At 48.2% G+C, this 15,881-nt stretch overlaps 1 protein-coding gene across 1 annotated transcript; it reads left to right on the top strand.

Annotated features, from left to right (window-relative positions):
* The first annotated feature begins 9,461 nt into the window (after positions 1-9,461).
* B2M (beta-2-microglobulin) lies at positions 9,462-15,862 on the top strand. Its single transcript, XM_073363196.1, has 4 exons — positions 9,462-9,607; positions 11,098-11,376; positions 12,796-12,830; positions 15,038-15,862. Exons 1-3 carry the CDS (start codon positions 9,541-9,543, stop codon positions 12,807-12,809), a joined length of 360 nt encoding a protein of 119 aa, XP_073219297.1. The 5' UTR covers positions 9,462-9,540; the 3' UTR covers positions 12,810-12,830; positions 15,038-15,862.
* Positions 15,863-15,881: the final 19 nt, after the last annotated feature.

The raw sequence follows: 15,881 nt of genomic DNA, 5'->3' as shown, positions 1-15,881 counted from the left end.
GATCCCAGCCCAAGACCAGCTAGGAACAGGGTTCAAGCCCTATTGTTGTGCAGCATGGACACAGCAATGCCAGAATCAAGCCCTGGGAGTCTGCCAATCCTATCCCACAGTCCTATGGGCCAGTGTTCTTTGTCCCTTCTATCCCACCAGTCACCAAATGACTCCTACACAACAGAGGCAACCCCCTTTGTTCACCAACAGATCAGTTTTTAACCCTTCCATTTTATTCTGACTTCTGAGCTGCAGACACAGTGAACCTTCTCCTGCATTTGCAATGGCTGCTGACCAGAAGTCCTTTGCTAAGGGCGCTGCTTTCTGGCCATGGAAGCACAGCCAGATTTTGGTAAATCTCTTGTGTCAGGTGAGCAAAACATTCAATTTTAGTAAGAGTACCAGGAAACTCAAGTAGACTAAGGTGGGGTCTCTTATCCAACATGTGTTCAGCTGTTTAATCAGCAACACTGGTGCTTTATGGATAATACAGACTCTTGGGGTGTGTTTAAAATGTCATGTTTGGTAAATACAAGAAATTCCTTTGAAGCATATTGACTCATTTGCAGACAGAATCCTTTCAGGGATTCCATATCTGGCAAATGCAGCTACGGTTCAAGCAACCATTACTTGATGCTGACAATTATTGTCTGGAATCCAGTCTTCCATTTTTTATTATTATTTAAGAAAAGATGGTGAGACAGCTGAGTCTCTGGTGCCTCCGATCTCCCTGAACTTTGTCAGTTGGGGATCTGATCTAGGAATGCAATGGAGACTGCAGAGGTTGGACTTGTGGATGGTCTCCCACTAGTGATGGAGGAAGAGGATGTTTGAGGGGTGCGATTTTGGGGCTTTATTTTCTGATAGATAGTTTATGGTTTGGGGTGTGAGAAGAAGCTGCTGTTCTTACAGTTTAATATATGGCAGAGCCATTTCTTGTTTTGTATAGCAATCAGAATAAATACAAACATTAACGAGTGAATTAGATTGGTACCCATCAGTTTAGGATGATAAAGATTTTGTTGCAGACAAATCAGGGTGCATGGTCTGCCTTGGTCTCAACATTTCATGTGGTATCACTGGTGATTATGTTTATGAGATAGGTTGGAATGCATTACCCCGATCCTGCAATGAACTTTGCACAGGTAGACCTCTGCAACTACACAGATCCCCGTTGGTGCAGAGCAGGGGTGCTAGAATGGGGGGGGGGCAGGGGGCTATTCCCTCCCACTTTTTACCAGCTGTAAGGGAGACTGATGGGGGGAAAGGGTGGAATGTTGCAAGGGTAAGGGCTCAGGGGAGAAGAGGCAGCGTGAGGGCAGGAGCTGGGGGCAGCGTGGGTGGGGTGGGGCCATGGTTCAGGTGCCGGTGGCCTCCCGTCCCCCACACTCTTAGGGAAAGAAAGTCCCTGCCTGCAGCTTTCAGTACAGGCTACTGTTCCTGAAGATGCGTGCATCATGCACCTTTCCAGACCAGCCTGCATTGATGTCCATAAAATGCCCCTGGTGATCCACAAGCACCTACAACCCCATGGAGAAGTATCTCTTCCTATTGATGTATTCTGAGGTAGGGTGGTCTGGCGCTAAAATTGGAATGTGTGTGCCATCAATTGCCCTGCCACAGTTAGGGAAACCCATCTCTGCAAAGCCATCCACTATTTCATGCACATTTCCTAGAGTCACGGTCCTCCGCAGCAGGATACAATTTATTGCTCTGCACACTTGGAGTAGTACAGCCCCAAGAGTGAATCATAGAATATCAGGGTTGGAAGGGACCTCAGGAGGTCATCTAGTCCAACCCCCTGCTCAAACAGGACTAATCCCCCATAGTTGCCCCAGATCCCTAAATGGCCCCCTCAAGGATTGAACTCACAACCCTGGGTTTAGCAAGCCAATGCTCAAACCACTTCCCCTCTCCAAATTGATTTGCAATGTCCAGTAGCAGTCTCGATTCGCCAGCTTCCACACAATGATTGCAGCCTGCTTCTCTACCGAAAGGGCAGCTCTCATTCTGATGTCCTTGTGCCGCAGGTCGCGGGCCAGCTCAGCACATAGCTCCAGGAAGGTTGCTTTATGCATCCTAAAGTTCTGTACCCACTGGTCTTCATCCCAAACCTGCATGACAATGCGATTCCACCAATCAATGCTTGTTTCCCTCGCCCAAAAGTCTACTGTATGCAGCTGCTCTGTGACTGCCAAAAGCACTGATAAGTTGCTGCTGTCCATATCACACTCAGGTGCCTGCGATTCATCCTCCGTCAGTAACTTTGCGAGTAACTCTGTTGCCATGTGTGATGTCCTCATGAGAGTTAACAGCGCATAGGAGAGAAGTGTTGGATCCATCCTCTCTCACTGCAGATGCTGGTGCGCACTACAAAGACTGACAGTTGGAAAAACGGTGCGACGGGAAAGCCAGAACATCGTGAAAGGAAGCCAGAAACCATTGGAGGGCTGGGACACAAAGTGGTGCATGACGGGATATTTTGCACATCCCAGGACGTGCCACGTTCCATTTCCGCCTTCCCACAACACCTAGCGACAGATGGTGTCACCAAGCACTGTGGGATACATACCATGCTGTCGACAATGGTGCCCCGAATGTGGACGCGATCTGTTGACAGAAGGAGCAAATGTAGACTCACTTTGGCGACTTCGCTTTTGTCAATTTTTTTCATGTCAACATTAGTTTCATTGACAAAACTTGCCGGTGTAGACAAGCCCTCACTTGAAGTGTGATGCAATAGGCAGATTTAGTTTCTGAGAGCTTTACGATATGACAGAGAGCAGCACCTCTCCTCCCCCACTGCTGAGAAGGGGGGGGCAGTGGGTGATTGTCAATGGCAGATTATCCCTGGACCCATTAAGCACCTCTTTCCCCCTCCCTTATTCACATCACCCTTGGCTTATAGGTTCCCAACCCTGGTGCTGAGAGGAGGGGGAACATCACACTTCTTCCCACTCCCTTACCCAGCTTTGCTGCCTTCTCAGTCACTTGCACACACATCCTCCCTCTTTTGGCTCCGGAAAAAGGGGCAAGAAAGAGGACAATTTCCCACTCTTTTCTCCTTTGTCCCCAGCTGCGTGTATTTTTTATGGGTTTTCCCCATGACCCTCATACCTCTGCAACTCTTCTTGGGTTTGCAACATTCCTCAGGGCTTGTCTACACTCAAAGTGCTAAAGCGGCACAATTGTGCCCCTGCCATGCTTCAGTGCAGACACTCGCCGACAGGAGGGGCTCTCTCATTGGTGTAGGTAATCCACCTCCCTGAGAGGCAGTAGCTGGGTCAACAGAAGAATTCTTCCATCAACCTAGTGCTATCTACATGGGGACTTAGGTTAGCTTAACTACGTCGCTCTGGGGTATGGATTTTTAACTCTCCTAGCCACATAACTGGGTCAACCTAATTTTCTAGTGTAGACCAGCCCTTAGTGGCAGAGTAAAACTGACAACTATAGCATCAGTTTCACAGCTGGTACCTTTGAGATACTGAACAGTAATGTGAAACTCACTAGAGTCTTGTAAATTTCATGGAGCTGCTAGAAGGCTGTGTGCTGTAGCAGAGAGAGAGACCCAGTCTACTGCTGGGGTGGAGGAATAGGAGAGGTGAGAGAAGCAGGAGATGTTCCATGAGTACACCAAAACATCAGCAAGATCGGGATCCTGATTTTCCACTTCCTTGCACCTTGCATAGTAATTCACACCTGTCCAAAGTAGATGTAAAATACTACCAATCAGCAGGAAACATTTACACCTGTTTCCATGATCTCACAAGTTAGGCAGCTGGAAAGAATCAGGCACAGGGGCATGGCTCTGTTACTGATCACAGCCTTCTAGGGAGTGTTATAGCTGCTGCCTATATAAATCTGAGCAGAGAGTGAAACTAAGCAGAGTCCTGCCAATTTCAGGCTGTTGGTGCTAGTCCTGTTGGGATCCAGGAAGCAGGCAGGCGGCCAGCCAGGCAGAAACCCACCCATTACTAAAGGATCTCCCCCAGACTAAGGGGAGGATCTACAGGTCTGGGATTCCAAATAATTGCAGGGAACAATTAATGAGATAATAGGAATGGGAGTGAGGTCACAGGGCTAAATGAAGGGAACTGGATGGGGACACCGAGCAGAGAACTCCAGACAGTGCCCAATGCTCCTCGAAGGTGTGAAGGGAGCCAGCGGATGCTGTTGGTGTTAGTTCCAGGCAGAGTAATTTTCCTACTCGTCCTAGCAAACAGGTGAATGCACTTTCAAGCCTTGTGAGTGTATAGACTGTAGAACTGGAAATGGTCCCGGTGAATTTATTTCTGCAGATTTTCAAGTCTATGAAATTAAAAGTAAGGTGAATATTTGTATTTCTGGATCTCTGCTCCTACTGATCTGCTGGCTGGCAGAGTGGGGTAGTTCTTGTGTCATCACTGCCATGGCAACACACAAGTGTCCGCATCATCTCTACTTGCCTTCAGCTACATCTGACCAACTGTGTGAATCAGTGGTACAGCTAGGAGTGGATATTTGGGTAGTTCTCAGTGTATGGGGGATGGATAATGACTGACTCATGCTAGGAGTGTGAACACTGTGGCTTGGGCTAGCCCCCCAAGTCCAGCCCCCTGGGTCTAAGGTAGGGAAGAAGCAGAGGAAACTAAACAGGCTGAAGCAGGTGTCTGCGTACACCTACAGCCTTTGGGGAGGAAACACAGGGTGTGAGATGCAGCCTGCTCCCCTTGCGGCAGAGAAACTGTGCCAACATCCACATGGGGATGCAGGGTCTGTGCTGGGAGGTTTGCATTTGGTGTGAGGGTGGCTCTCTGTGGCAGTGACCCCCCTCCTAGTTTTGTGGGGAAGGACTCTCTAGGTGTGCAGGGCAGGCAGGTACCACTCTGGGGGGGAGTGTTGCAGGGTTGATAACCGTCTCTATCCTGGCCTGGTGCAGAGAGGAGGGATGGGGAGGTATTGGAGAGTGTGCCCGCCTGCTTCCTGGATCCCAACAGGACTGTCCCCGGAGGCTGGGCCCAGCTCCCCACTCCATCCCATTGGTTCTTGCTACTCACCAATTCAGAGGAGCCCACCACAGCAATGCTACAGACTAATCTGGCAGCACTGCCTTGCTCAGATTTGGGTGGGTCTAAGTGCTAATTGGATGGGCCATGGCTACACCCCTGGTGTGAATATATACTCACATGATTATAATGTTTCTGTATAAAAGTGACTGCTATAGCTTAACAGACCATGCTTACGAGAACTAAAAGGTCCATTAGATACAGATGTAATTATCATAGATGATCATAATTCAGAAGAAGAATGGGAGGCATTTCATTGAATTTCAAATAAACAAGATTCCTTTTGCTTTCTAAAAATCACCTTTGCAGGAGGTTACAGTTCAGTTTCTTTTTACACGAAACCCTTTCAGTCAGGATTGTTTACTATGAGATCATCACTGGGAATCCCCATCTGAACAGCATTAAGCCTGTGGAACAAACGGGCAGGGCTGGGCCCTTATTGCAGCCAGAGAAGACTTAAGTATGTGAATAATTCTGTTGAAGTCATTAGGACTGTTTACGTGCATGAAGTTCAACATGTGAATAAAGCCTGCAAGATCAGGGCCAAAGGCAGCAAATCCCAGCTGAGGACTGGCTGGCTGAGGGGATTGGTAACAGATATGGAGATTGGCACTTAAATCCTAAATGGAATGAGCTTGTTCCTGCTACTGTTAAGATCCATGAGAAGGCTCCCATTGACACCAATGGGGCAGGAGCAGCCCTTATGACCTCATTACAAAATAATCGTATCTCCTAGTGAAATATCATTACCTCTGGGCTGGAATGCTTCAGCTCTGTAACAACGCACAACAATGCAACACAAAGTAAGGAACAATCTTGAACTGATGCAATGAAAGTGACAGTGCATAACACACAGAATCACTCCCTAATAGCAACCACTTAATTCATATCTTGTTTTTCCCTATTGATATAACTCTGGCTAAGGTTTTTTTGGGTTTTTCACAGGCATATCCCGTCAGCCTGTACGATGTTCTGTGACAATCTGGGGTGGGAGTCACAAAGATATTTAGGTGCCTGTGAATCCAGCAATTGCTTCCTATTGATGCTACCCACTGCAAAGTTTGCTTGCTTATAGGAACTTTTTCCTACTATGTCTGTCTGCATCTGGTCCTTTAAGCTTGGCAGAGCCAAGCTGCTGTAGCTACTGTGCAGCTGGTTTCTGCTTGCTGCATTTCTCTTCAAGTTTGTGAGTTCCTGCTATGTTTTTCTTGCTGAGGAGAATGACGTTCTCAATCCCACTGAAATTATATGGGGTAGAATGTAAATGGCCTTGAATTTAATTGAGATGCTCTGGCTAACCCACTAACCTTTGTGATAAGTAATAGGGGGATCCTTAATAGTCCAAGTGAGCAGGATGTTGGTTTTATGTCTCTACTTGAAGTGGTATCTCCCATGGAACAGTTCCCCTAACACCAGATTAGGGCATTAGTTCACTGCTGAACAGCCCTTTTAGGGAACCAAAATAGCTTCTTGCCAACATTGTTCTGGTGCTGCCCATCAAACTCAAACCGTTAAGAAAGGGGTCTAGCCAGGGTTAACAAGGCATAACTATGTCCTGTGGAACTCCTTGCCAGAGGATGTTGTGAAGGCCAAGATTATAACAGGGTTTGAAAAAGAACTAGATAAATTCATGGAGGACAGGTCCATCAATGGCTATTAGTCAGGAATAGGGAGGGCAGGGATGGTATCCCTAGCCTCTGTTCGCCCGAAACTGGGAATGGGCGATAGGAGCAGGAGGTGGATCATTTGATGATTACCTGTTCTGTTCATTTCCTCTGGGCACCTGGCAATGGCCACTGTCAGACGACAGGATACTGGGCTAGATGGACCTTTGGTCTGACTCAGTATGGCCGTTTTTATGTACTCTAATCGTGGGTGAAAAGGAGGCAGCTATGTTTTCACCAGGACCCAATTGGGAGTATGTGGCGCTTGTTATAGTTTTGCCAACCCAAAATGGTCAAAAATCATGAGTCAGTCAGCTGAAAACTAGACTGGCCTAAAAATCCTAAGACTTTTAAAAAATAATAACAGTAGGTTGTGTGTCTTTGTTTTTTTTTATTTGGCTTCTGGTTTCTGAGCCTTTACGTTGCCTTGTGCAACATTTTCAAACTTACCTCCACAACCATGAGGGCTAGAAACTTGCTTTAAAAAATTAAAAAGTTGAGATTTTTGTAGATTCAATGACTGGCACTTGAGACATCACTCCAAATATGATAAGACTTTCAGTCAGTTCATAAGAGTTAGTAAAAGGGGTCTCTTTAGTGAAAGGGGGAGAAGTATAGAGAAGTAAGATGAAAGGCTGGCTTACCCTGAGAAATGCTGCCTTGTGTTGAGTTGGCTGTAATGTTGATTGTTGCCAGGAAAAGGGAGGCTCTGTAATCTGAGACTCTTGCTGTTTAGGAATAAGCTATGCTGCTCTGGTAAAGGCAGATGGACCATGACCTCAAAAGGAACACAATTTTTCTGCTAGAAACTAAAAATGGATGAGTAGGAAATTTTTATTATTCTGCCATGAACCTTACATCCCCCTTCACCAATTAGGAAAAAGAAGTGACTAAGCAGGGAAACCAGGAAATAACTGTCACTCCCTGAAATGGTCGATCTTGGCTAGTCTTGGAGGGACCAAAAATGTATTAAGGTAAAAGCAAATCCCAATAATGTTTTAAATAAAAAACAAGAACAAAAATGGGGGCCCAATTCTGCCCTTATTTGTAACCATGTGACCTTATGCCCTTGACGAGGGGCTTGATAACTGAGGGCTGACTCTGGTTCTTTGTTACTCTATTTTCTAAGAATGTCTCTTTCTCTCTTTTTGTTTTGTTTGTTTTTCAATTCTATGCACAGGTAACATTCTGTGCTGCAGGGAATGACAAACCTCACACCACACACACACTCAAGCGACCAGTAAACCACACAGGAAGAAGCTAGCAGCTATCTCAGTGTCATGTGACACTTATTTAATTTTCATAAAAACCCCCATGTTAATAGGAACAATAATGATGAATCTTACTTTATATTTCCAAATACAAAGTAAGTTAAACTCAAGTTAAGTCTGTGGGCCTATCAGTAATATAACATTAAAAATACTGTAGGGATGTTGGATGTGACACACTGACAATATCCTGGACAAATCTTCTGGAATTAAGATAAACTTTACCGAATGAAGTTAAAGCTTACGAATTAGGTTTAAAACCTTTGGGGTCTATTGTATTAAAAATGCAGTTCTGGTGTGTTGTTGTGGCATTGTATGTACCTTCTCTAGTAGGAGGGAATATTGTCATTCCTATTACCAGCCCTTTGAAGACGCTCCTAGAAAGGTGCACAGACACTAGTTCACACTGGATTCTTCAGGGACTACCAGACAAAGAATCAGAGGAGTAACCGTGTTAGTCTGTATCCACAAAAACAACAAGGAGTGCAGTGGCACCTTAAAGGCTAACAGATTTATTGGGGCATAAGCTTTCGTGGGTAATAACTCCACTTCTTCAGATGAAAGCTGAATAAATCTGTTAGCCTTTAAGGTGCCACTGGACTCCTCATTGTTTCAGACAAAGAAAGGATTTTTGGATAAATAACCTAGTTTTAAATTGGCTCAGGGCCTTCTTCCTGATCCAGAAAATGGACAGGCCCTTGGCTCGCGGATGCTCTGGGGAAGAGCTGTGTGCTAGCTCTGTTGAACTTGTGACCACCAAAGGCACCACCGCTCCTTTATGGGGTTTTAAAGGAGGGCTCCAGCCAGAGCTTCAATCTCCCCATGTGTAAAAGCAGCTAAGGAGACTGACCACCTGTGCACAGCGCTGTGAGCACTATGGCTGAGCAGGGCTAGGTAAGGTGGTGGGGGTGTGGGCTGGGGCCATGGGGAGGAAAAGTTGTTTTTGCAGAAATCCTAGTTGCAGGTGCTGGAGAAGGGAGTAGTGGCAGGTGAGGGGACAGAGGTGTTGAGACTCTTTATCTTGAGAAAAAAGAAAAGGAGTACTTGTGGCACCTTAGTATTTTCCTCTGCATGCAGCCAATGAAGTGGGTTGTAGCTCACGAAAGCTTATGCTCTAATAAATTTGTTAGTCTCTAAGGTGCCACAAGTCCTCTTGTTCTTTTTGCGGATACAGACTAACAGGGCTGCTACTCTGAAACTTGTCTTGAGCAGGGTCTCAGCTGGGACAGAGGAGCTGTAAGGAACGCCCAGAGCCCAGCTCAGGCTATTACACAAAGGGCCCTGGCGAGAGTGGCCCGCGGTAGTTGCTCCAGGACTGAAGGCTGAAAAGCGAAACCGAAAGGGAGCTGGAGCCCGAGGGAGCGGCTGCTGCGAGGAGCGTGCACGCGCTGGAAAGCCCCTCTCGGCTCGGCTAACCTGTCAGCGGCATGTCTGCCTGGTGACGAGTGATGCGGGAGGCCTCACCCCGCTGTGATTGGCCCGAGGCAGGCAGGGTATAAAGTCGCTGGCGGGCGGCGGAGGTGCCAGTCCGCTGAGGGTGAGCGCGGAGGAGCGTGTGTAGCTGGAGCCATGGCTCGGGGGCTCAGTGTGTTGATCCTTGTGCTGCTCGGACTCGCCGGCCTGGAGGCGATCCAATGTAAGACCCGCTCCGTGCCGGGACCGCTGGAGGGGCGCATAGAGACCTGTCCCGGGCCGCGCAGTGTCCGAGCCAGACGGGGGGTCCAGCCCGGGGGCCGCCGGCAGCCTTAGCCGGGGACAGCTGCCCGGGGAGCCGGGCCCCGCTCCGAACCGGAGCGCGAGTCTCGCCCCAGCTGCGCGGAGCGCGCCGAGCCCCGTGCTGGTCGCGGGGCCACCCCCCGACAGCCCGGCCCGGGAGCGGCTCCCCCGGGTGGTGCTCAGCGCCCCGCGGCCGCCCGGCTGGGTTGTTGCGGGACCCGCTGGGTCGGGCGGCTCCGGCTGGCTGTGCGCCAGGGGCTTTCTGGGAAGGCTGCCCGCCTGGCTTTCGCTTTCGGTGGGGATGGGGGCGCCTCTGCTGCGGTGGTGGGAGGGCGCTGGATGGGCCCCAGCAGCGAGGTTAGCTCCGCCGCGGGAGCCCCCAGGGCTGCGTTCCTGCTGGGGGTGCCCTGGTGCGGCTGCAGCCTGTGCCCAGAGGAGTGCTGCTGGGGTGGGGACCCCACCTCCCTCCGTGACTCAGCAGGAGCCAGGTTCCACTGACCCTGGTTGCAATAGAGTGACTGGATAGCGAGTGTGAAAAATCGGGAAGGGGTGTGGCACCAATATAAGACACAGGCCCAAATAGTGTGGCTGTTCCTATAAAATCAGGCTGTCTGGTCAGCCTAGCTGTCAGGGAGGTGTTGGTCCTACACTGGCAGAAAAGCTGCTGTGGGCGTAGACTGTGTCTGTACTGGGGCTGTGCCAGAGTAGAGGTTCTTGTTGTGTGTCTGCCACGGGGGTGGCTCGCGTGTTGGTTGGGCTTAGGGGTTTTTCACACCCTAATGGACATGGCTAGACTGATCTCTTGTAAGTGTAAACCAAGCTGCTTTGGGCCAGTAGAACCTCAGAGCTCTAGACTCCAGAGTTACGAACTGACCAGTCAACCACACACCTCATTTGGAACTGGAAGTACACAATCAAGCAGCAGAGATATGGGGAGGGGGAGAGGAAGCAAATACTGTATAGTACAGTACTGTTAAATGTAAAATACTAAAAAAATTAAGGGAAAGCCTAATTTTTTTTTTCACAAAGGAAGGAAACTGTTTCTGTACTGCTTTCATTTACATTAAGATGGTTAAAAGCAGCATTTTTCTTTTGCATAAACAGTTTCAAAGCTGTATTAAGTCAGTGTTCAGTTGTAAACTTTTGAAGGAACAATCATAACATTTCAGATTTGTGAACAGCCTCCATTCCCACAGTGCTCATAACTCAGAGGTGCTACTGTTATTACGTGCCTTGCGGTTTCTTAACAAAGAGCTTTTAAAGGCTCAAAATCTAGGAAGCTGGCATTGTGGTTTGGCTTGGCTCGGCTCTTTGAGTCATTAGTGTGCAGCTGGTGGAGTCTGGCTGGAGGGGAGACAATTACAGCAGCTAGGATGTCACTCAGCTCTGTTCTTTTCTCAACCCCTTTAGCTGCCCCCAAAGTACATGTGTACTCCCGCCACCCAGCGGAGAATGGCAAGCAGAACATCCTGAACTGCTTTGTGGAGGGGTTCCAGCCTCCAAACATTCAGATCACCTTGCTGAAGAATGATGAGAAGATGGATAACATGGAAATGGCCGACCTTTCCTTCCGCGAAGACTGGAGTTTCCAGCGCCTGGTGCATGCCCCATTCACTCCTAATGGGAAAGATACATATGTATGCAGAGTGGAGCATCTCGCCCTTGAAAGTCCCAAGAACATCAAATGGGGTGAGTATTTCGCTACTTCCATTTTGTTCACTTCATCCCTCAGCAATTGTAGACTGGATTTGGATTCTGTTGCTATTGAGATCCTGCACTCTGCCAGAGAATGCAGCTTGTCTGCTTAGTCACAAGTCCAGTGTCTTTTTTTTTTTTTCTTTTAAGCGTAATATAATAGGGTGAGTTCCTGATGTCATGTTTCTAGACACCTTTTGGCCTTTTCCTAGGCTCCAGTGAAGTAAACTGTCTCTAACTGCCAAAGGGAACATAGAATCATAGAATGTCAGGGTTGGAAGGGACCTCGGGAGGTCATCTAGTCCAACCCCCTGCTCAAAGCAGGAACAATCCCCAACTAAACTAAATCCCCATGAAAACTAATACACTGCATTGGAACATCTGATAGTAATGGAAAGAGGGAGAGACTAATTTCTGGAATATTGGACATGCTGTAGATCAGGTCAGGCTATATCTACACTGCAGACCTTACAGCGGCACAGCTGTACCGCTACAGCCGTGCTACTGTAAGGTCTCCCATGTAGCCACTCTTTGCTGGCAGGAGAGAGCTCTCCTGCTGGCATAATTAAGCTATCCCCAACAAGCGGTGTTAGCTATGTTGGCAGGAGAGCCTCTCCTGCTGACAATAGCACTGTCTGCACCAGCACTTTTGTTGGTAAAACTTAAGTTGGTCCAGGGGTGTTCTTTTCACACCGCTCATTGACAAAAATGCTGGCGTAGACATAGCCTCAGTTAGGAGAGCTCTGGGGAAGGTATGCACAACCCCTGCCTGCCCACTCGGTACCTGGCTTGAATGTTATCATAGTGTCTTAATGGTATCTTAATCCCTTATGCTCATCTCGAAATAAAAATTACCTGAACAGATATGTCGGATGTAACTTTTATATAACTTGCCTGTTGAAAAAGGGTAAGTGAGAAGATAAAAAGATGTATTTTATTAAAAGAACAGTTTTTGTCAGAGAAACCATTTTCAACCCCAGCCTGGTCTCTTACTTTGCTCCGCAGGCTTTTCTCTGTCTCTTTTTTTTTTTTTGATACATAATCACCAACAATAAAAGATCCAGGACTTTGAATTTGTCTGGCATCACAAGCATGACAGGGTGGAACGGAATCCAGTTGACTTCTGCTTGCTGGGAGGAGGAAACCCAATTAGTTTTGGTAAACTAAGCAAAGATGCTTAGGACAACTGGCAAGAGGATGAGGGGTGTGGTGTCCGTTTCTTTTCTGGCCCAGTCCATAGTCCCTTAGCATGAGCAGTGGTGGCTTATCACAGAGCATCTGTTTGGCTGCTAGAGTGATAGAACTCTCCTAGCTCTGCATTAGAATTGTTGTGATGGATGAGAGGGTTATTTGTGCAGCACAGCCATGTCTTGGAAGTGAAGTCTAACATCCTGTTGTCCTCTTTTTTTGCAGATCCAGATAATTAACCTGCATCTTAGACACATATGGTAAGTTATGATATTTCATTTCTTGCTGTCAAAGTGAATTTGGTGCTAGACTGATCCTTAGGTTGAAGCCCAGGGGAAGGAAGCAAAATGTCTGCCATGTTGAGGCAGAAAGCCAGAGAGAAGAGGAACAGGCAGCTCTGTCTCTAGCTTATTAGTTGGTATGTGTGTCGCCTGAAATTGTTCCACTAGTAACAATATTGTCTACTTATGGAGACTCCACTTGCTTGTCCAAGGATTAGAGAGCAGCCTTTTAAGCAAAATATACTTTTGTAAAGCTTATGACTTCACTTGGCACCTGGAAAGAAGGGTTCTTTATATGTCACAGGGTCTGCTAGTCACCAGACCCCATGGTATTTTCTCTTGATGGGTGGGAAGAGGTAGATTTGGCAGTCCTTGCTTATCATCTAGGTATATCTCCGAGGAGGGCTGGCTAATATTGCATTAAAGTTAGAGGGACAGTAGTCACTATAAGGCATCATTTGTGGCCTGGGGGAGTGGGCACGGGGCAGTCTCTTGCCAGGCAGTGCTGGAGCAGCTTTGGGTTGGTGAATTATAACAAAGGGCTTAATGTTATATAATGTTATATAATGTTATATAATGTACCAGCAAATGCAGCACCACCAAGTGTGAACCAGTAAGAGGTAAAGTTTCAAGTCCAGTTGCCTTAAACTATCTGAGACGCTTGGGCATGTAATAGAACAACACTCTGGAGGTGCAGCCGCTCGTAGAATGCGAGACGTCCAGAACCTGGTAGGGTTTATACTAGTTCAGGGGGCGGCAACCTTCCAGACGTGGTGGGCCGAGTCTTCATTTATTCACTTTAATTTAAGGTTTTGTGTGCCAGAAATACTCTTTAACGTTTTTTAGAGGGTCTCTCTCTGTAAGTCTATGTGTTATATAACTAAACTATTGTCGTATGTAAGGTAAACAAGGTTTTCAAAATGTTTAAGAAGCGTCATTTAAAATTAAATTGAAATGCTGATCTTACGCTGCCGGCCCGCTCAGCCCGCTGCCGGCCTGGGGTTCCGTTCGCCTAGGCTGGCAGCAGGCTGAGCGGGGCCTGTGGGCAGCACCCTGGTTGGCAAGGGGCCGGCAGCCAGAATCCCAGATCGGCAGCAGGCTGAGCGGGGCTGGCAGCCGGGACCCCAGACCAGCAGTGGGCTGAGCGGCTCAGCCCACTGCCACTCAACTCGCTGCCCGTCTGGGGTTCCGTCCGCTGGCTCCTGCCAGCCAGGATCCCGGCTGTCGGCCCCGCTCAGCCTGCTGCCAGTCTGGGATCCCGGCCCTGCCCTGCCCACATAGAGTAGGTACCTACCTTCTCCCTGGTTCTAGCACACTCTCTGCACTGAGATGAGTGTGCTGAGAACAGGGTTGGGGTGTAGGGTCTGGCCAGGAAATAGAATGAGGGAGGGGGCATAGGGTTGGGGCAGGAGGCTTAGGTGTGAAGTGCTTTACCTGGGCAGTTCCCATTTGGTGCGAGGGGTGCAGGTGGGAATGTGGGGCAAGGGGTGTAGGAGCTCCTGTTTGGTGCAGAGGGTGGAGGTGGGAATGTGGGGGGTGCAAGAGTCAGGGCAGGGGGTGTATGAGGAGGTTGCAGGAGTCAGGCCAGAGGGCTGGGGCGGCTGGGTATGTGTGGGGGTGCTAGAGTCAGGGCTGGGGTCGTGGGGAGGTGTAGGGGTCAGGGCAGAGGGCTGGGGTGTGTGTGGTAGGGTCGTGGGGGTGCTCCCAGCCCCCTGCCCAGAGCGGCTCACGGCAGGGGGCTGGAGGGGATATGCCCTGATTCTACCCCCCTTCTCCCCCTCCCTCACAAGGGCCATCAGCTAATCTGCAGCAGGGAGGGAGAGGAAGGAGGAGGAGCAGGAAACCAGCACGGTGGGGGAAGAGGCAGGGGAGGGGGGACCTTGCCTGCCCTGCAGCAGCAGCTGGCAGGACCAAGCTTCTTCACCCTGCCCCTGTGGGGGGGGGACGGGGACGGAGAAGAGCGGGGCTGGCGGCTGGGTCCCGGCAGGCCACAGCGTGCCATTATAAATCTGCTCCCATGCCGTCTTTGGCACATGTGCCATAGGTTGCCGACCCCTGTATTAGTTGTTTGCAGCTGGGATCTCTGAGCCAGGTTCTCCATTTCAGATTGCTTATTCTTTATAGTAATATAAGCTTTATTAATAAAACACAATCTTCTTCTTTTTTTTTTCCCCCCACCTTTTCAGGTCTGAAGAACTTCTGCCTTGCAATCTGAAATCAGCTTAAACCCTAACCCATTTTCCTCTGTGCTCTTCACACCCCTCACTTATTTTGTGTTGGAGCTGAATATATAGCTTTAAACTGATGCTAAATAATTTGTTTGGGGGTGGGATGTTGGATGTGGGGGTGGTCTTTTGAAATTAAAAACTTGCTAGTGTGAAATGTTAGATTTGAGCCTGGGGCCCTCATCTGTGTATGGCAGTGTGACATTAGAGCTGGCCTCACACCAAAATTATCGATGCTCTGTCTGCTTAGGTGGAAAACTTGGGTAATCTGGTGGTGGACATGTTTATAGAATCATTATAGATCTTAGGCAAAGATAAGCCAAACTTGTATTGGTCAGTCTGGCAGGTGTGCTACTGCTATTTAAACTGGCACTTGTAAAGTAAATCCTAAACATGTCTCAGGGTCTTTTAAGACCCATGGATCCTTCTTCTAATCCAGCCATGCTGTGCTCATGGTATTGAGAGAGAGAATTTGCACTGCAAATTTGGAAGATTTTTGTCTTTCCAGTAGCTCCAGAACATAAGATCTATAACAAGGTCCCAGTACAGCAGGGATGGGGACAGCATTGAGGGCTACCAGGGCCTGAGTGCAACACATGTTGCCAAGCCCTTTGGGGTGAGCAATAGTAGAGCTTTCAAGAACAACTCTTGGCTACAGCATTTCTTACTATAAATACCAATCAATTAAAATAATCAGTTAAAGCAATAAATCCATGTGTGCAAGTCTGTTAAACATTTTTGGACAATCTGTATGGATCTGTTTTACTAATTAAAAGGAGAGTGTAACACTTTGTGTGGTTCTTAA

Source organism: Lepidochelys kempii, chromosome 10 (genome assembly GCF_965140265.1).
Source record: "Lepidochelys kempii isolate rLepKem1 chromosome 10, rLepKem1.hap2, whole genome shotgun sequence".
In the NCBI taxonomy this organism is placed as follows: domain Eukaryota; kingdom Metazoa; phylum Chordata; order Testudines; family Cheloniidae; genus Lepidochelys; species Lepidochelys kempii.
Note: the sequence above shows the minus strand (reverse complement) of the source record. Positions and strands in the feature narration are given on the sequence as shown.

What these genes read in the sequence shown, in the direction of transcription:
- B2M (XM_073363196.1), top strand. Translation starts at nt 9,541, where the DNA reads ATGGCTCGGGGGCTCAGTGTGTTGATCCTTGTGCTGCTCGGACTCGCC. An exon ending in CGGCCTGGAGGCGATCCAAT is followed by an intron (nt 9,608 to 11,097) that starts GTAAGACCCGCT and finishes CAACCCCTTTAG; the next exon opens with CTGCCCCCAAAGTACATGTG.